The sequence below is a fragment of the Mytilus trossulus genome, chromosome 12, assembly GCF_036588685.1.
Source record: "Mytilus trossulus isolate FHL-02 chromosome 12, PNRI_Mtr1.1.1.hap1, whole genome shotgun sequence".
Classification (NCBI taxonomy): domain Eukaryota; kingdom Metazoa; phylum Mollusca; class Bivalvia; order Mytilida; family Mytilidae; genus Mytilus; species Mytilus trossulus.
In genome coordinates, this window is record NC_086384.1 from 28447037 (window position 1) to 28468719 (window position 21683).

At 34.0% G+C, this 21683-nt stretch overlaps 1 protein-coding gene across 1 annotated transcript in view; it reads right to left on the reverse strand.

The window, feature by feature from the left end:
• LOC134693720 (uncharacterized) overlaps positions 1-21683 on the reverse strand; it is a 121394-nt gene that overhangs the window by 15246 nt on the left and 84465 nt on the right. Inside the window, exons 43-54 of the mRNA XM_063554620.1 lie at positions 19807-20284; positions 18663-18874; positions 17964-18150; positions 17297-17464; positions 16396-16818; positions 14907-15057; positions 11542-11687; positions 10881-10969; positions 10253-10409; positions 8318-8435; positions 5252-5462; positions 4091-4294 (exon numbers count right to left, since the gene is read on the reverse strand). Of these exons, the coding sequence (XP_063410690.1) occupies positions 4091-4294; positions 5252-5462; positions 8318-8435; positions 10253-10409; positions 10881-10969; positions 11542-11687; positions 14907-15057; positions 16396-16818; positions 17297-17464; positions 17964-18150; positions 18663-18874; positions 19807-20284 (2544 nt within the window). The remainder of the gene's footprint in view (positions 1-4090; positions 4295-5251; positions 5463-8317; positions 8436-10252; positions 10410-10880; positions 10970-11541; positions 11688-14906; positions 15058-16395; positions 16819-17296; positions 17465-17963; positions 18151-18662; positions 18875-19806; positions 20285-21683) is intronic.

The window sequence follows — 21683 nt, forward strand, 5'->3', positions numbered from 1 at the left end:
TCTTCTTGATTTCATATCATACCACTTGTGTACACATTGTTTTATCAACTGCTCTGATTCATGTATTGGTGGACCATTTACTGCAACTTGGAGTAATGATGAAAGCATTGTGTTCTTCAGTCTTTTCTTCATCCTTGTTTTTACTCTTTTAACAGCAGAGACCCCTTTCTGGCCAAGCATTACTAACTGGTAATGACAAAATTACTGCTGCAATTTTTGCTAGTTTTGGAAAGATGTAGCTTTGCTGTGATTTTAGCTGAATAATTCTCTGAAGAGTATATTCAGTTGGTGTTCCTTTTTGTTTATCTCTCTGTATTTCTGCCTTGATTTTCATTAAATGATATTTAAAGCTAGTCCACTCTACTTTTACTTCATCTATTGATTCTTCATCATCATAGAAGTGGTTTGCCAAAGTTTGCAACTTATCATCACCATATTTTTTGAAAAGTGGATTAGTCTTTTCTGGCATCATGGCAGGGTCAAATACTGAAAATGCTGATAAAATTGGGGTTGAGTCTGTAAATCTTTCATGAATATTTGCCTTTAAAGCCTGGGTGTACTTGTTCATAAGACCTTTCATTTGTTCTAGTTGGTACTGTACATGTGTTGGATTAAGTTCTAAAGTTTTATATTTTCCATCAACTCCTTACTCTTCTTCAAATTTGTTAACAATTTCTCCTTCTAGTGCAGCATCTAGGTCATCAATTGTTTTTCAATACAAGGCTCAATACATGCAAAATTGATGGTACTCTTCTGGAAAATCTTGCTCAATTTAGCCAATATTGGCAAAACCTCTGTCAAAATATAAATACCAGCCAGGAAACGAACATTCCTCATCTTCTTCAGAAGTCCAATTGGAGTACAGTCTTTGTCCAAATTTCTCAAGTATTGGAAAATTGCTACAATATTGTCATTCAAACCCTTTACACCTTCATCAAATGACAGCCACCTTGTCATGCAGGCTTTTTTAACTTTATGTACAATGGCTACTCTTGATGACTTTGGTAGGTGATCATCACATTTGGCTAACTCAATCTGCACCTTGGCTAAGGTGGCTGATCCTTTGGGTGAATCATCAAAAAATTTCCATAAACATCTCAAGATATCTGCAATCTCTTTGATGAATTTGACATCAGCATTAGAATCTGTGCAGGCTAAGGCTAATCTATGACATATACAATGGACAGAGATGACATTTGGGTGCTCAGCTTTGATTTTTGCTGTCAGACCATTATTTTTCCCCGTCATTGTGCTGGCTCCATCTGTTACTATTCCTGATAACAGCTTATCATCTAAATCCTTAATGGCTTCCTTCAAAACCTTATGAAGAGTTTCACTGTTAGCTGTTACTGAATTCTCTAAAACATTGGACACTGAAAGAAATTTTACAACAGGTTTTGCTGTGCTATCTGTATAATGTAAAAAGGTTACCATTTGGCACTGGACTGAAATATCAGTAACCTCATCAACTAACAAACTGTTTGCCATTGATGAATTTGCATCTGCTATAATGTTTCTATACAATGTGTCCCCAATGAGAAGAAAAAATTCTTGCAAGGAACCTTGTCCTTTATGGTTGAAATACTTTAGGTCATGCACTCCTAGCTGCTCAGTTAACGACAGGAGAGAAACTAGCTTACTATTAGGTATTTCCTCCTTCATTATCCAGTATGCTGCCATAAAAGCCTTCATCTGATTCTTTCCTCATGCTCTTTATGAAAATATGAGACTCTTCTTGCCATTTCACTTGTTATTCCCTAGTGGTGATTCATGGAATTTGTGTGTTGTTCCACAGCTTGTCTCTTATAGCGCTTTGCTCCTGTTACGTAAAAGTTCAATCCTGATGTTAATATATTGTGCTTCTTGCAAATTATGCAGTACATTCCTATTCCTTCCTTGTACACAAGCCACCAAAATCCAGTAGTAGTACAAAAGGACATTTCGTCATTAAGCTACTTGTGTTGAAATTTGTCTTTCATTCCCTTAAATCTTTCTTTGTCGTCTTCACTTATATTGGAGCAATTCCTCTGTCTACATAATTGATGGTTATGCAGAACTCCTAAACTTAAATCTTCAGCATCAAAACATCCTGTTATGTCTGACATTACGTCAGATTCTTGTCTGTTTATAGTAATGCTGGCCTCACTGCTATCTTTGTGGGTTGATATAGTTTTGTCCTCTGAACTTTCTTTCATTTCATCACTTGCATCATCTTTCTTCTCATCATCATCATTATCATCAGCATTCTCAGTGATATGATTTGATCTTCATTTTCTTTATGTTCTTCATTCCCTGAAAAAAAGAAGTTCAATATATTTTTTTTTTATCTAAAACTGACTTCAGCACATGAGTTACAGTAAAATTTAAATTAAGGTGACTGAATAATTTTTGAAGATGCATAACAATATTTCTATCAAACTGCGCCAGTTATAATGGCTTGGCTTAGCTCTGTACTTTAATGTAAGTCAGGGTGACTAAACGATTCTATTTACATGTACCATGACTTTTCAGCAACAATCATTCACATTAAAAATTTTGTAATAAAACAGTACGCCACAAAAAAATCTCATATGTTTAACCCCGCCACATTATTTATGTATGTGCCTGTCCCAAGTCAGAAGCCTGTAATTCAGTGGTTGTCGTTTGTTTATGTGTTACATATTTGTTTTTCATTAAATTTTTTATATAAATAAGGCCGGGAAAAGACATATATGCTGAAGAGGAGAAATTTCCACCCTCATCTTAGCTAGCACTGGGGTCAGCACTTTTAACCAAGGCTTCCATTCGAGAACGCTTAATTTTATTATTTTAAAAATAATCAAACTAAGGCAGGACCCGTCCTAACATTGGTTCCTTTTTCAACAAGAGGGTTTAAGATCAGAAAGGGGAAAATACAACTGAAAAATATTAAGAGAGCCTTTTCCCTAGCCTTGGCTTGTACCTTCCCTCCTTTTTCAGTAAAACTTGTGGGTAAAGGTCCAACTTAAAATAAAAAATGGGAAGCAATCCTCCTGATCATAGGTTTTTTTGTTGGCCCCATCCACAACAAATGGGCAGTGAAAGACCAGAGCTATTTACTATTAGTCGACTACTAGTCCCAGTACAAACTTGGAGAAAAGGTCCAAACTGAAAAATAATTGGGCAACACCCCTCCTAGCCTAGGCACTTTTTTCAACCCCCCTTCCCTCCCCAAGAGTTAAAGGGTGGTAATAATTAATGAAATACTTATTATATTATAAAAAGAGCATAGAAGGTAAGCTTGGGCAGGCCTCATTTATATAAACATGAGACTGTACAAACCTTCTCTGAAATCTAATAACTTCACAAAACTTTAAAAGTCTTACCTGTAGATGGTTCCACTGCTTTCGTCTTTTTTTTTCTGATAAAGAAATCATTTATCTTTGTTCTTTTCATTTCATTCCGTTTCACATTCAAAATATTGCCTCCAAAAACTTTTCGATTTCGTCTCTCGTGAGTTGATAACGTAGTGTTTATTCCGATGTCTCTTTTGATTTTGCCATTAACAATCTGGATCATTCAGGCGATTGATAGAATAGCGTATTTGAATGATGTAAAAAAAATAATTGACTCCGATTTTAGTAAACACTCCTATGGTTCAGTCGGTTATAAAAAGGAATCGTATAATATATGAAACTAAAAACTCCACGAGACAAAAGGTTAATAAAAACTCTGTTTTATTTTATTCTCTTAAAAAATATTTATTGGGTAAGAATTTGAACCGGCGATTTTCGTCTTTTGAAACGGCGACATTTCGCCGGGTGCTAGCTCTTATTGAAAACCCTGCATGTGGGGCCTGTAATATTACGATCATACCCAAAATATCATTATTTTGCTCCAAAAGGCTCTCAATACTTTTAGAAGTCAATTTTATGAAATTAATTTCCATTTGTATGCATTATATTTCAACTGTGTTTACTGGGGTCCTCTCTACAAGCAGACTTACAACAGTTCAAGAAATAGGACAAATTGTCAAGTTTGACTCTTTTTGCACCTGATGACCATCTTTGGGGGCAAATATATATTCCAATTTCATTTTTTTTTTTTTCAATCTCTACTGAAATGAACTTACACTTCTTTGTGTAGCATTTGGACATGGATCTGCAATGGTGGGCAACATTGTTGTATTGTCTGTGATAATCAAGGTTCCATTAACTGGTTCCTGAACATTAAGCTGTGGTTTATCCCCTGATTCAATATCATAAGCTCCTATCAAAGCATACCAGGATGGGGACCAGATAGGCTCATTCCATTCATTCTTTTGTTCCAGATAAACCTGTAATTGATAAATCCAATATTTCATACAAGAACGTTAAACTAAACTGTGGTTCAACACATAAAAGGTAACTTTTGCCTCAGTATGTTTAAACTAACCTCTGCCTCAGTAGTGACTATTTACCACATACTGCAATATTGAAGCAATTATGTATTAACTTATCTCCCCTTGAACATGTAGGACAAAATTCAATCATTCTTTAAATTAAGGAATTAGTTGAATGCATATCCTCAGGAAGTGTTCTATACTGTGTACAGTTTCACCAATTACTTTCTTGCCATTTAAGGTTTTGCTAAAATTTTGCATACATTCTTGGCTTGTTAAATACTTAACGGAAAATTATAAAAAATAGTGCATTTTTCTCTACTACTGATCAAATTCTTTGAAATAGGTGACCATTGTAAAAAGAGCATATAAAATCCTTGAGTAATCACCAGGGAATGGCTTTTTCTCCATTTACTTGGATTTATATTTTGTAGCTGTCACCTAGATATTGACTTGAAAATTGTTCAACTTACTTAAACAGGATATTATTTAACCTTCAGGGTCAAGTGCAGTGCATTATTATAAAATTTTATTTTTTTGTTACATAGTCCTTGTACATCTGAACTATGCAGTTTTATCAAATGACTGGTTTTCCATAATAGACCCTGTAATTAAAGGGCTCAGTCTTCTTCTTTTCTGTAACTTCCTTCTACTAATGAGTAGCCCACATCCAATAGCCATAAGTTGCCATTTGTTATATCTATAGTTGCATGACTGACAATCAAACCATATCTCCTTATTTCATACTGATAGTAACATAACAAAACAGCTGTAAAGTAACATGGTGAACCACACTGGGTTACTAAGGGTAGACAACTTACTTTAACTGATTCCGTACGTAGGATCTGCATAACAAAACAGGGGAAAAGTAACCTGGTAAACACACTGGGTTACTAATGGGAGACAACTTACAATAACTGGTTCTGTAGGATCTGCTGGTAGTTGTGATTCTCCTACCAAAGTTAGGAAGATGACCGGTGGGTCTATTATATCTGTTACATTGACAGTCAGCCAGACTGTAACATTAATTGGTGGAATAATATCTGGATCATTTTGAACTTCTTGTAAAATTACTGGGAATGTCTCAATTCCCTGACAGTCCTCACAAGGTGTATACAGCAGGCTGCAGAAAAATAAAAAAAAAAACATAATAAAATACTGAATTACCAGGGACAGATTTGGAAGGGGGAAGGGGTCAGGGCTTGATGAGGGTGGTAAAGGATTATTTTCGTGCAACGTGATTGTTGTTTTTTATTTCACTATCAACATGTTTTTTCTTTTTATTTGATGTTCAGTCATGCAAGACAGGTAACTTGTTTAACATGTTTTGTTTATTTAATTTTACTTGCATCATGATTTTCAAACGCTTATTTTCCATGCTCAGTATTTTTAAAAATAAGTTTCAACTGAACACTTGGCAGGGATCGTCAAGAAAAAATTAATTCAATTTAGTTTTTTGATAAAGCGGAAGACATTTGATGTTGTATTTTCTCAATGTACTCTTGTAAATCAAGACAATAAAACAGATCAAGAATGCACTTTAATTTCTGCGGGATAATTACATTTTAAAAGTTGATAAGATTGTTATATACTATACTTTTTTTTAAAGCCATAAACCATTCATATCATAAATGTGTATACTAAACCTGGAATATTAAGTAAAACAGAGAGTTTATATATATACAAGATGTCAGTGGCTACCCTCCCCCTTTTTGAAAATTCCTAAATTCATCACTGATTAAATTTTACAAAGTGTACAGCAGATTGCAAGGACTTGACAACAGCATTGATTTTTTTTTAAAACAAAATTACTTTCAATATTTTGTAGTCTATCACATGACCCACATAGTTTTGTCTATCACATGACCCACATAGTTTTGTCTATTACATGACCCACATAGTTTTGTCTATTACATGACCCACATAGTTTTGTCTATTACATGACCCACATAGTTTTGTCTATTACATGACCCACATAGTTTTGTCTATTACATGACCCACATAGTTTTGTCTATTACATGACCCACATAGTTTTGTCTATTACATGACCCAAATAGTTTTGTCTATCACATGACCCACATAGTTTTGTCTATTACATGACCGACATAGTTTTGTCTATTACATGACCCACATGACCCACATAGTTTTGTCTATTACATGACCCACATAGTTTTGTCTATTACATGACCCACATAGTTTTGTCTATTACATGACCCACATAGTTTTGTCTATCACATGACCCACATAGTTTTGTCTATTACATGACCGACATAGTTTTGTCTATTACATGACCCACATGACCCACATAGTTTTGTCTATTACATGACCGACATAGTTTTGTCTATTACATGACCCACATGACCCACATAGTTTTGTCTATTACATGACCCACATAGTTTTGTCTATTACATGACCCACATAGTTTTGTCTATTACATGACCCACATAGTTTTGTCTATCACATGACCGACATAGTTTTGTCTATCACATGACCCACATAGTTTTGTCTATTACATGACCCACATAGTTTTGTCTATTACATGACCCACATAGTTTTGTCTTGTCTATTACATGACCCACATAGTTTTGTCTATTACATGACCCACATAGTTTTGTCTATTACATGACCCACCCACATAGTTTTGTCTATTACATGACCCACATAGTTTTGTCTATTACATGACCCACATAGTTTTGTCTATTACATGACCCACATAGTTTTGTCTATCACATGACCCACATAGTTTTGTCTATCACATGACCCACATAGTTTTGTCTATCACATGACCCACATAGTTTTGTCTATTACATGACCCACATAGTTTTGTCTATTACATGACCCACATAGTTTTGTCTATTACATGACCGACATAGTTTTGTCTATTACATGACCGACATAGTTTTGTCTATTACATGACCCACATAGTTTTGTCTATTACATGACCCACATAGTTTTGTCTATTACATGACTCACATAGTTTTGTCTATTACATGACCCACATAGTTTGACCCACATAGTTTTGTCTATTACATGACCCACATAGTTTTGTCTATTACATGACCGACATAGTTTTGTCTATTACATGACCGACATAGTTTTGTCTATTACATGACCCACATAGTTTTGTCTATTACATGACTGACATAGTTTCGTCTATCACATGACCGACATAGTTTTGTCTATTACATGACCCACATAGTTTTGTCTATTACATGACCCACATAGTTTTGTCTATTACATGACCCACATAGTTTTGTCTATTACATGACCCACACAGTTTTGTCTATTACATGACCCACATAGTTTTGTCTATTACATGACCCACATAGTTTTGTCTTTTACATGACCCACATAGTTTTGTCTTTTACATGACCCACATAGTTTTGTCTATCACATGACCCACATAGTTTTGTCTATCACATGACCCACATAGTTTTGTCTATTACATGACCCACATAGTTTTGAAATATGTTATATCTTAAATTTCTTAAACTCAAATGTCAGCATTAGGTCACTGATTAGCGTGATACAAGTTGAATGGAAAACCTGATGGGGGTGTAAAACCCATCTTGAATTTAAATGCATAACTAAAAAAATATAAATACAAGCCAACTAAATGTAGAAGTTAAGTAATATCAAAGAATTGTATTTTACAATTTTAAGTGGCCAAATCATCATGAAATGAACATACATTCCATCAACTGACAGGATTGGTGTTCCCATGGTATAATAAGGGTAGCATATGGTATAATTAGTGTATGAACTGACATTCCATCTACAGACAGGATTGGTGTTCCCATGGTATAATAAGGGTAGCATATGGTATAATTAGTGTATGAACTGACATTCCATCTACAGACAGGATTGGTGTTCCCATGGTATAATAAGGGTAGCATATGGTATAATTAGTGTATGAACTGACATTCCATCTACAGACAGGATTGGTGTTCCCATGGTATAATAAGGGTATGAACTTACATTCCATCAACAGACAGGATAGGTGTTCCCATGGTATAATTAGTGTAGTTACCGACCAGATAGAACTCAATAGTATCTCCTTCATCATCTGTCGCTTCCAACTGGTACTGTATTGTACCTTAAATATATAAATTACACATAACTATAGTAGCTACCAGTCAGTACTGTATGGTTCATATCATACAGCTGTAAAAGAAAAGAAAAATAAAGGAAAAGGTTTAGATCTAAAGATCTTTTTGGCACAACAATATATTCTAGTCAAACGATATAAATTATTTAGATTGGTAAGTAAAATTGAGAATAGAAATGGGGAATATGTAAAATAGACAACAACCCAACCAAAAAGCTGATAACAGTCGAAGTCCACCAATGCAGTGAGAAAATCCAACAACAGAGGTGTGCCTCAGTTTGCTGTTATAAATTTAGAAACTGTTGCAAAGTTTTATTATTGTGACTGTGACAGGAAAGGTTAGTCAAAATAAATTTTTTATTTTTTTTAATTTTGATATGATTTGTATATGAAGTACAAAACTAGAGGCTCTAAAGAGCCTGTGTCGCTCACCTTGGTCTATGTGATTATTAAACAAAGGACGCAGATGGATTCATGACAAAATTATGTTTTTGTGATGGTGAAGTGTTTGTACATCTTATTTTACTGAACATTCTTGCTGCTTACAATTATTTCTATCTATATTGAACTTGGCCCAGTAGTTTCAGGGGAAAATGTTTGTAAAAATTTACAAATTTCATGAAAATTGTTAAAATTTGACTTTAAAGGGCAATAACTCCTTAAGGGGTCAACTGACCATTTTGGTCATGTTGATTTATTTGTAGATCTTACTTTGCTGAACATTATTGCTGATACAGTTTATCTCTATCTATAATAATATTCAAGATAATAACCAAAAACAGCAAAATTTCCCTAAAATTACCAATTCAGGGGCAGCAACCCAACAACGGATTGTCGGATTCATCTGAAAATTTCAGGGCAGTTAGATCTTGCCTAGATAAATTTTTTTACCACTTGTCAGATTTGCTCTAAATGCTTTGGTTTTGAGTTATAAGCCAAAAACTGCATTTTACCCCTATGTTCTATTTTAAGCCATGGCAGCCATCTTGGTTGGTTGGCCGGGTCACGTAACACATTTTTTATACTAGGTATCCCAATGATGAGTGTGGCCAAGTTTGGTTTTATTTGGCCTGGTAGTTTCAGAGGAGAAGATTTTTGTAAAAGATTACTAAGATTAACGAAAAATGGTTAAAAATTGACTATAAAGGGCAATAACTCCTAAAGGGGTCAACTGACCATTTTAGTCAATTTGACTTATTTGTAGATCTTACTTTGCTAAACATTATTGCTGTTTACAGTTTATCTCTATCTATAATAATATTCAAGATAATAAGTGAAAATGGACAAAATTTCCCTAAAATTACCAATTCAGGGGCAGCAACCCAACAACGGGTTGTCCGATTCATCTGAAAATTTCAGGGCAGATAGATCTTGACCTGATTAACAATTTTACCCCATGTCAGATTTGCTCTAAATTCTTTGGTTTTTGAGTTATAAGCCAAAAACTGCATTTTACCCCTGTGTTCTATTTTTAGCCATGGCGACCATCTTAGTTGGTTTGACGAGTCAGGCCACACATTTTTTAAACTACATACCCCAATGATGATTGTGTCCAAGTTTGATTTAATTTGGCCCAGTAGTTTTGGAGGAGAAGATTTGTAAAAGTTAACGACGCCGACGCCGGATGCCAAGTGATGAGAAAAGCTCTCTTGGCCCTTCGGGCCAGGTGAGCTAAAAATGTTTTACCAAAAACGTAATAAACAATTTGGCACTTTTGCAAAATGTCCAACATGCACAATAACAATCATTACTGCAGTTATCGGATCCTTTTAGAAGGTTTGACAAAGTTTTGTTCCCTTTCCTACCTGCATCTTCTGACATGTAGATAACATCGGGTACTGCTAGTATGGGTTCTGAGTTTGTAATGGAGGCTTTGGCATTAGACAAAGAAAACATGGTCTCATGACGGAAGTATGGTTCATTGACTGCATCTTCTTTTAAATCTCTCCAGGTGTTGCATACCTGTTAATATGGCATAAAATATACAAAACTAAACTTCATAGGTTTTGATAGAAAAAAGATATAAATGTTCAAAATATATGAAAAATCTAGAGAAATTTATTTCCTATCAATTTTTCAATTGCTTATATCTCAAAATCAAGAACACAAACTTTTTTTCTTTTCTGTTTTTTTAAGGTTCATTATCTATTTACTTTGAAATTTTTAAGTTTGTTTTTTTTACACAGAGGAGAAAACATCCTAACTTGCTCAATTTTCTAATATATCCCAAAAAACAGTAATAAATTGAGGAAGCCTGTCCTTAGAGTAAGATATATTAAAAAAACCAAACATTAAAACATAAGCACACACAATACTTTACACCTCAAACATGGGGAACATTCTAATATATCTCAATACCACTAGAGCAAACTCTGTAAGCATGATTATAGAAAAAGTAAAGAGTAAAAAAATAAAATAAAAGTAAATAATTACCTTCACAGTGACAGTACTATCATTATGGAAGACTTCAGTATCTGTCTCATTAATGCAGGTTCTACTAGACTCCTCCCACAATTGTCTCACTGAAAAATATAACATAACTATTTCTAAGAAAGGAGGGTAAATAAGGATTGATACTTGCACATTTCATACTTTTCATACAATTTTCAAGTTAATTATGAAATCATATAAAAATAAGAATTTGTTATGTGATTGCCAATAAAACAATTCACCATCAGAGACGAAATGACCGGCCAGAAATGACATAGAAGTAAGCAACTATAGGTTTCATATGTTTACTAACATTTGTCAGATTACAGGATCAAAAGAATGAGTGCAATTATATGTTTCTGTCAATGCAGCATTAAAGCAGAGGCACATAATGAAAAAAAATGCATTTCATCAGCAAAGTTCAAATCATGATAGGTAAATGCTGATGGCCATTTCTACAAAAAAAGACAAATCATGATAAATTTATAAAGCTTAATTCTATTTCAACAAACATAAGCAAATAGTGAAGAACATATCATGTATTTTTAATATATCAATAATAGCTCAAATAAAATGCCAACAAAAATCCATCTTTTCCTTTATCCAATGAATCAAAAATACAAGAAATAGTGAAAAGATACAATAAAATTATTTCTTGTTTTACCTGGATTCCAGTTTGTCAATAATGTCCTATTGCCTGAATCATGTGGTCCTGGTCCAGCAACATCACTGTAGGTCATCAGAATAGGGTCAGGCATCATAATGTGTCCAACAGACACAAAGGCAAAGGCAAATTCACTTCCATAGAGCCTAAAACAGATAATATCTACATGAATTCTACTGGTTAGGTAACAAAATTTCTTATTTTTGCAGCATGGAAGTTTGTTAAGACACAGTTCATTTTATCCTTTATAGTAAACCAACAATGCTGCATTATAATGTATCATTGATTTTGCTAGCGCTCTTCACTTTCGTAATTTACGAAAGGGTTTTCGCATTGACAAAAGTTTTTCAAATCAATTTCGTCACTTAAATTTAGAAAGTGTAAAAATATTTTCTCATTAAAATACTATAAATCTACCTGTCTTTATGTTTTTGACAAGTTTATGACCCCCTAGGTAATTAACATTTTCAACAGGTGTTTCAAGTTGTGATTACAACTAATCTGCTTTTCACCAATCGATGGGTCACTAATCCGTTAATTATTAATAAATCTCATAATTGACCCTTATAATTATTTCCTCAGGAAAATTAGTCAGTTGGCATTTCAACAACCAGGAGTATAGTTTTGTCATTTGATCGAAATAAGTGTTACCCCCGGACAGTTCGCATCTGAATTGCATTATTTCTCAATTGATCACAATTTGAAGTTCGTTTGTCGTAGATTTGTCATTTGAACGCATTTTCGTCACAATTGATATAAATTGCCATCAAAAACTTTCGACAATTTCCATTTAAAAATTATTATATATAAAACTTTATTCAAAACGTTCAAATTGTCTTCACGAGTTAAACAGCTAGGTGCTTCCTGTACTTTGTGCTACGCATGCGTGAAAGTAGTCCTATAACTATTTATAGAACCTGATAAAAAAAACGTAAAATACGAAATCATTTAGAAGCAATTAAACAAGAGAGACAAATATATATCTCTTACTAAAGGAATTAAAACCAAAAAATGATAATTTCCTGATGAATCCGGAATCATTTTGAATTTACTATCCACGTGTCACTTCCCGTTTTCGTTTCATTTTAAAACCGAAAGTAGTAAACGTTATCTATTCTTGATTTGTTTACAACCTCCTTTCAGTCGTTATACTTGTTCCAAAAAGGATTTATACAGTTCCAACTTAAGAGAATTGATTAACAGATATCGATTTAGATGATTTATAAAGATTTAATGAATATGCAGTGATAAAATCATTGCAAGTTAATTTCTACTGTGATTCCTTGTTTAAAAAAAATGAATCCAACTTGTGTTGTTCAGGAATGTCATCTGGAACAAACTGAAGAGAAATTGTGAACTAAGTTTCCACATCCCATGTCAGAATCTTTCATAATATGGGTCAATACAGACAAATCATACAATACCATAGGTGGAAACAGGGGGGGGGGGCCCGGGCCCCCCTTTCATGGGAAAATTTTGGTTGATTATATAGGGAATCACTGAAGCATGACTGGAGCGGGCCCCCCTTATGAAAAGTTCTGGATCTGCCAGTGAATACTGACTGCCAGTCATGCCTACAAGTCCTTTAAAATCTGACAAAGTCAAAGATGAGGCTAGTAACATACATCCTTGGTCCCTTGCTGTTACACAAAACTAGAGGCTCTAAAGAGCCTGTGTCGCTCACCTTGGTCTATGTGAATATTAAACATAGGAAGCAGATGGATTCATGACAAAATTGTGTTTTTGTGATGGTGATATGTTTGTACATCTTACTTTACTGAACAATCTTGCTGCTTACAATTATCACTATCTATAATGAACTTGGCCCAGTAGTTTCTGTGGAAAATGTAACCGGTAGTAAAAAATTACAAATTTTATGAAAATTGTAAAAAATTTACTATTAAGGACAATAACTCCTTAGGGGGTCAATTGACCATTTTGGTAATGTTGACTTATTTGTAAATCTTACTTTGCTGAATATTTTTGCTGTTTACAGTTTAACTCTATCTATAATAATATTCAAGTTAATAACCAAAAAAAGCAAAATTTTCTTAAAATTATCAATTCAGGGACAGCAACCCAACAACAGGTTCTCTGATTCATCTGAAAATTTCAGGGCAGATAGAACATGACCTGATGAACAATTTAAAACCATGTCAGATTTGCTCTAAATGCTTTGGTTTTTGAGTTATAAGCCAAAAACTGTGTTTTACCCCTATGTTCTATTTTTAGCCATGGCGGCCATCTTGGTTGGTTTGGCGGGTTACGCCACACATTTTTTAAACTAAATACCCTAAAGATGATTGTGGCCAAGTTTGGATTAATCTGGCCCAGCAGTTTCAGAGGAGAAGATTTTTGTAAAAGATCTATAAAATTTACAAAAAAAGGTTAAAAATTGACTTTAAAGGGCAATAACTTCTAAATGGGTCAACTGACCATTTTGGTCCTATTGGCTTATTTGTAAATCTTACTTTGCTGAACATTATTGCTGTTTACAGTTTATCTCTATCTATAATAATATTCAAGATAATAACCAAAAACAGCAAAATTCTCCTAAAATTACAGATTCAGGGGCAGCAACCCAACAACAGGTTGTCCAATTCATCTGAAAATTTCAGGGCAGGTAGATCTTGACCTGATAAACAATTTAACTCCATGTCAGATTTGCTCTAAATGCTTTGGTTTTGAGATATAAGCCAGAAACTGCATTTTACCCCTATGTTCTATTTTTAGCCATGGCGGCCATCTTGTTTGGTTTGGCGGGTCACGCCACACATTTTTTAAACTAGATACCCCAATGATAATTGTGGCCAAGTTTGGTTTTATTTGGCCCAGTAGTTTCAGAGGAGAAGATTTTTGTAAAAGTTAACGACGACGGACGACAACGCCGGACGCCGACGCCTGACGCAGGACGCAAAGTGATGGGAAAAGCTCACTTGGCCCTTCGGGCCAGGTGAGCTAAAAAAGGTTGATTTTCATGGCGCACAAAAGTGACTAAAGCCCTCAAAATCCTAGCTTAAACCCTGTGTATAATCTATAATGAAGGTGGGAATTTGATAAAGCAAGACTGAACATAGATGAATCTGGCTATTCTTTTATTCTAATAACTGTCTCAGTGGTGTTGTAGTTGCTAACTCTCATAGGGAAGCAGCTTACCAATTGTGGATTTGATCCCCTGTTTGATCAAACCAGAGATTTAAAAAAATGGCAGAACAATTTTACATGAATGTGAAAACTGATTAATTATTCTTGATAATGATCCTTTCAAGAAGCAAAGACATAAAACTAAAAACCTAAGAACCTAAAAAGTTACTAGATTCAGAGAATTTTTCATTGCCTACAGCTTTTTAGTGTCACAATCTTACCTTCCTAGCAGAGTTCTATCCACCAAATCAGTTGTAGTAGATGGATTGACAATGTAAGGTACAAAATCTGTTGACGCTGCCGATTCATAGGACGCTGTTAACTCAGATTGAGTGAGTTTTGTAAACGTTGTGCTGTGTCCAGAAGTCAAATCTTAAAGAAAAACAATAAATTATATGTGGTGATTATCTAAAAAAAAAATCTATTGTTAATTCAGAAATTATTGCAATGTTTTTCTAATTGCGAAAAATGCGATAGGGTTATAATCGCAATAATTTAGGCACACATTTTTGCATATTTTATGTGAATTATACAGTATTTTTCTCAATATATATATATATATCATAAAAATCAAAATCGCATTATAGTCTAAAATAACAATATCACAATTTAAATGCACGCAATAATTTCTGAATTTACAGTATATACCTTCAATAACAAAAAGTACATTCAAACTTTCTGTTATATATATACATATATGAAAGGTTCTAATTTTAATTGGAATTTAATCCATAGATGTCTTTTTCACCAGAATGCAGATTAACTTTGGTTAAGATTTATAATTTCTCACATGAATATAATTTTGTAACTTCACAAAATGAGTGCAATGCATACAATACAAAAATGTAAGATAAATTATTGCAATCTCAGAAAATAATGCATATAAATATTTTTTCAAATATTTTACTATCAAAATTAAAATGCATGCTTTAATAATGCAACACCTATCCCATCGCAGCTTTTTGAGATAACAAAAACATTCCAAAAATTTCCAAATAGTCAGCATATTCTATATTTTTTGTTGTAGACGAAACACATTTTGTAACATCTTTCTTCTATAAACCTTTAAACTTTATACTAAGAATATTGGAATTCTATCATGATAACAAAATATTATCATTTTGGTTGAGCATTATTTCTGTTATATGTAAACATCTTATGTATTGTGATTGATTTTTTGATTTTTAGTGTTTAACGCCACTTTTAAGCACCGCATTTAGGCTATTTCGTGGCGGCCAGTTGTTCTTGGTGGAGAAAGTTGTAGTGCCTGGAGAAAACCACTGACCTTTAATAGGAAAACTGACATTCCTAGTCAAATAAGATTGGAATTAAGTGCACCCACACGAGCAGGGTTCGAACTCACAACCTCAGTGTTGACTGGCTAGTGATGACAGTAGTAACTACTTAGACCACTCGGCCACAGAGGCCCTACTTATGTATTGTGATTTGAATTCTTGTATCAATGGACATTTAACAAAGGCACAGGAGAATGGTGTTATTCTTATATAGGAATATAAAAGATTGGAATATGATCATGTGTCTTTAGTTAAAACTAATTTTGGGTACTTGTAATGCAGGAATAATTTTTAAGAGTGCAAAAATTCTGGAGGAATGACTTCTTAACTTGTCATTTATTTTAGAGGTTTGAATAGTAACAACAAGTAACCATAAGTAACGACAACTGTACTTTAACATCTTTAATATACTTACTACTTGGGGTGACAATGACTAAATCATCTCCAATAGCTCTCTTCTTCCTTCTACGAGAACTTGGGGTGACTGATATCGTAATGGCCAATCCATTTAGGGATGTTTCTAAATCAGTGTTGGCATTGGTTATTATGACACTACCCATGGTCTTGTTAAAACATCTCATGGCAGCATTACATAACCTCATCATCATAAACACAGTACGTCCTGGCTCCATGTTGAAGGCATTATTGGCATTGGAGAGACGGTCTGATTCAGACATGTCTGGATCCTGCACAGGGTTTAATTCAGATAATCGCCTTATGTTCATTCCATTGATTTTTATCCATCCGTCTTCAACCATGATTGTTCCAGAAACATTGTATGCTACCCAAGTACATGGGAAAATATCATCCTTCTCTTCGTCCGTTCCAAAACACAAATCTGAAAAATTTCATAGAAATTATAGTACAGAAATATTTGTTCCGTAAAACAGGGCTTTAGAAAAATTAAAACTATGGTTTTGCTTACAGAATACTATCATGTGCTTTTCTGCCTAAAATATCTATATTTCTGTATACCTCCAGTCCTATGACCAACGGCACTCTTCAGACATCTGCTTAAGGTTAATTAGATGTCATGAATCCTAAAATATATATGCAGGAAAAGCTGAAACATTATCACAAGTCCATGCATAGTTTATTGTTTCTTTTCAATTTTTTTCAATTTAGAAATATGAGTTGGTATGATATAATCCAATACAAGAATTTAAGTAAAATCATGGCACATGAAAAAGACAGGTAATACCCTTGAACATACATTTGACAAATCTTTCTTTAAGATTCAAAATTTGAGATATGAAATACTAAATACTGAATTTGGCTTGTATCAGTGTACATACCATGTTAAATAGTATACTTACCATATCTATTGACTGAGGCATCATGACTTAGTGTAAATGCAACTCCTAATTTAGTCGGATCAGTACTCTGAAGAGCATCTTTTGGAACAACATCCTCTGATAGCTGAGTAGCACCAGGAATAGTTGCATTTACATCATCTACTGGTGCCTCCAGAAGTACAATAACACCTGAAAAGTAAATCAAAGAGGTTGGATATTAATTAAATTCAAAACTTGACCTGATTAGACAGACCTGAAAAAAGGCATGCTGAAATAGGCCAACCCCCTAGTTTTTTGTCTGAATTTTTCAAACTTTCTTTCATCTTTTTTTATTTTCAAAATAGGTTATTTTTTGGTATCTGACCTTCTTTCTACAATTAAACTTTTTTTAGTTGACCTACATCATTTTAACATAAATCTTTTTGTAAATTCCCCTCAAGTAATTGCAATTTCTTAATAACTGGACTGAGTGACTAAGAACTCACATTCTGATATCTGATAAATATATCTGTATGCATTCTATTCTGAAAGCACAATAATCAATCACACATTTTTGCCAATTTTTTAAGAACCACAATTACAAATGCATACAATAATTTTTGACTGAACAGTATGCCGAAAGCTAAAAATTTGTTTGGCAAAATGTTGAAATGCCAGTCATTTTAAAGTTGGATGCAATGTTATATACCTTTAGTATCATTGAAGCCAACAGCCGACCCAGCACCATTCTCACATTTCAGGGATACATAGTATGTGGTATTGTGTTCCAAGATGTCTTCAAATGTATTGTTCATGCCAAATTGATTTGTACCTATAGACTCAAATTCCTGCAACTCTTGTCCACCAACTGTGGTACCAATGGCCCACCAATTTTCCTACAAAACAAGTGAAAAGAAGAAGGTTCAATAATGAAATCCTTGCAACACTCAACAGGTGGATGATAAACATTTGAGGTGATTTACTTTACAGTATGAATTTTGCTCATTGTTGAAGGGCCACTACCTATATAAGGTGATAGGATGTGCAGCTGGAAAAGGTCACATATATATACCAGCCTAAAAATATGTGAATAGGTGGGGAAATTGATTAGAAATACAAGATAAGGTCAATAAATTTCCCATTACTTGTTTTATGATAAGCACTGTATTTTTTTCACAGCCAAAAGTCTTACTGCAAGTTCACATTACTCAAGAAATCTGAGCTCCACAGAGCAAAGGGGATATTTTCTTAAACAGGAGAAGGTTATATTTTTACCTATGCAATATATATATAAAAAGCTATACAATTTTAAAATTATTTTAAAAGGGTAACAGAACTCCAGCTTAAGTTTTGATTGGGACACCAGAGCATAAATCAAGGCCATCTTTATTTTATCAGGCAAACTAACCACTACATCGCTCTCTTCATCCAAACATCTCCAGAATGCCTTTATAGTGCTGTTGGACCCCTGATATCTGACAGGAGTGAAGTCCCCTTGATCTACATCAATATAAAAATCGCCGCCCATCACATCAGGATCAAATATTGGTGGTGTATCGTCAATGTAAAATCCATCTGAAGACACAACAGTGGTAACACCAGAACTAAGCACAGCTTTCACTGAAAAAAATTAAATCATTTATATATAAAAGAAAAAACTCACTTTTTTCAATGGTAAAAAATTTCTACAAAATCAAGTTTGCATTGTAATTTTTCTTACTCTTATTGATAGATTGCTAGATTTATTCTATCTGATTTGGGATTTTTTAGGGTATGACATCTTTTGTAAGAAGTTTGTAAAAGCATTTGCCCCAAAGTTGGTCATCAGGTACAAAAAGCATCCATTTGTATGAATTGTCTCATTCTTGACTTGGAAGACAAAGGGATACTAATAGATGTTTCCAACTTAAGTGTGCATGTAGAGTGGACCCCAGTGAACACATTAACCACAACAGTTATTAGGTCAGAGTGATCAGGGTCCAAAGAAGGTCATTTGCACAAAAAAATCTGCAATTTCTTGATTTTTCTGATCTTGACTTCAGCTGCACCTACAACCAAAAGTAGTCATTTCATAGACATATTTCAATAATAAATATTGTCAGGAGTTAATGCCTGCGAGATTGCACTTTTTAGTGAAGTTTTAGGTCTCTGAACTTGGTGAGTCAGACATCAAAAGGATGCACACTCTTCCAAAAAGAAACCACAGTATTGTCTGATTTAAATATACAAAGTTCAAATTTGAGCTCAATGAACATTAAACCTGATTTACATTACAATAAATAAAATCAGATTGAGGAAATATAAATAAACTTCAAAATTAATGTCAGAAACTTGACCTCTAAAATTATGGAGAGCCATTTGAGCCAAATAACTGTATTTTTGGTAAGACTGTTATAAATTACAGTCCCCCCATAGTAAGGGTTAAAGATGTTCATTGAATTTCTGTCATTTGGGCCTTTGCACAATTAAATGTCATTATATTCTACTATAAAAGTATGAACATAACTTATAATAGGATATAAATAAGAAGATGTGGAATGTATGGTTTTTACCTGTGAAATAATAATCTATTGGTTTAGTCTCATTGTCCTCCATTCTTGTAGCAGGTAGAGTAAAGTTGTCAAGCATAAACTGGTATAACACATGTTCCTCAGCGTCACATGTTGAATTACAGTTGTAGCGTGAACAAAAGTTATAACACGGGAGACATGGTGATATCTTTTCTTTGTAAGGAACAGCTTCTGTGCCTAATAATGTAGTTCCAATACCAATTTCGTACTTGATTATTGGATTGGTTCCACCACGGAATGGAGCACCATATCTACAATATGCACTTGGTTCAGGTGGCAAGACTACATTTCGGAAGAATGCTTTGGTGGAGTAAGGATTAAAAGTATCAATGACTGGTGGTAAATAATTATTTTTAGGGAATACATGGAATATTAGGTCTGTGTCTGTACTCAGATCACGTATTCCACATACTTTACTCCACAATACACCATCCACATACAAATAGAAGCACAATGCTGGCTGTAAAATAAATAGGAATCAATGAAAATCTTACACAAAATATCAGAGCCAAAAATGACAATTTCTTAAAAGTAAGTTGAATTAATGATAGTTCATAGCATTAACCATAAGATAAATGTAAACAAGAATGTGTCCATAGTACATGGATGCCCCACTCACACTATCATGTTCTATGTTCAGTGGACTTTGGAGTCAAAAATCTAATTTGGCATTTAAATTGGAAAGACCATATCATAAGAAGCATGTGTACTAAGTTTCAAGTTGATTGGGCTTCAACTTCATCAATCAAAGAGCACATGATTGCTCTAAGGGATAGGATTGCCATTGTTTTCACTGATATTAGCTATAGTATTATTCTTAAAAATAATTCAACTGCACATGTAAAATTTACCTGTGTTCTCTTTTTAATTTACGTAATCTGACTTTAAACAAGAATGTGTTTAAAGTACACAGATGCCACATCCGCACTATCATTTTCTATGTTCAGTGGATCGTGAAAATGGGATAAAATCTCTAATTGAGCATTAAAATTAGAAAGATCATATCATAGGGAGCATCTTTACCAAGTTTCAAGTTGATTGGAGATTCAACTTCATCAAAAACTACCTTGACCAAAACTTTAACCTGATGCGGGCTGACGGACAATCGAACTAACGGACCCACAGACCAGAAAACATAATGCCCATAAATGGGACATAAAAATAGCCAATCCTTAGAAACAAGTGTATGAACAATGTTATTATTGTATTTTTTTTGTGTACTATTAATTCCAAGTTTCCTTTCCACAGCAGTCACTGTGAGTGAGAGAAGTAATTTCACTTTGTACCTTATCACCTATTTTCCTACGTGAATTCTAGGAGGACCCCATTTCTAATTCATTAAATATCTAATTTCCTTTAGGTCAGTGGGCACGACTCCTTTCCGTATACATTCCTCTGTTTAAATTGCCTTTGCTTTTAATATAATTTGACGTCTATTGACAGAACAGGGTAAATTTTTCTTGACGTATTGTCCTATTTTGATTCTGACATTGACGGAAGTATAATGGCGACAACTCGCAGCGATAAGATGGAAGACTCCCATTTTGGCTGAAGTTGTTTCAAATTAATCAATGGAGTGGGGAATGCAGAGCAACCATTCAGTCTGATACCCATGGAGGTCAAGAAAACTATATGCATGCGCATACCTAAACAAACCATTTATAAACTTATGATTTAACATATATTAAATGTTAATCTAACGACCTAGATGGTACATTTCTTTATGAAAGTTCAATATCGAATATCAGTTGCATAACAGTGACATATAAGAACCAGATGCTCCGCAGGGCGTAGCTTTATACGACCGCAGAGGTTGAACCCTGAACGGTTGGGGCAAGTATGGACACAACATTCAAGCT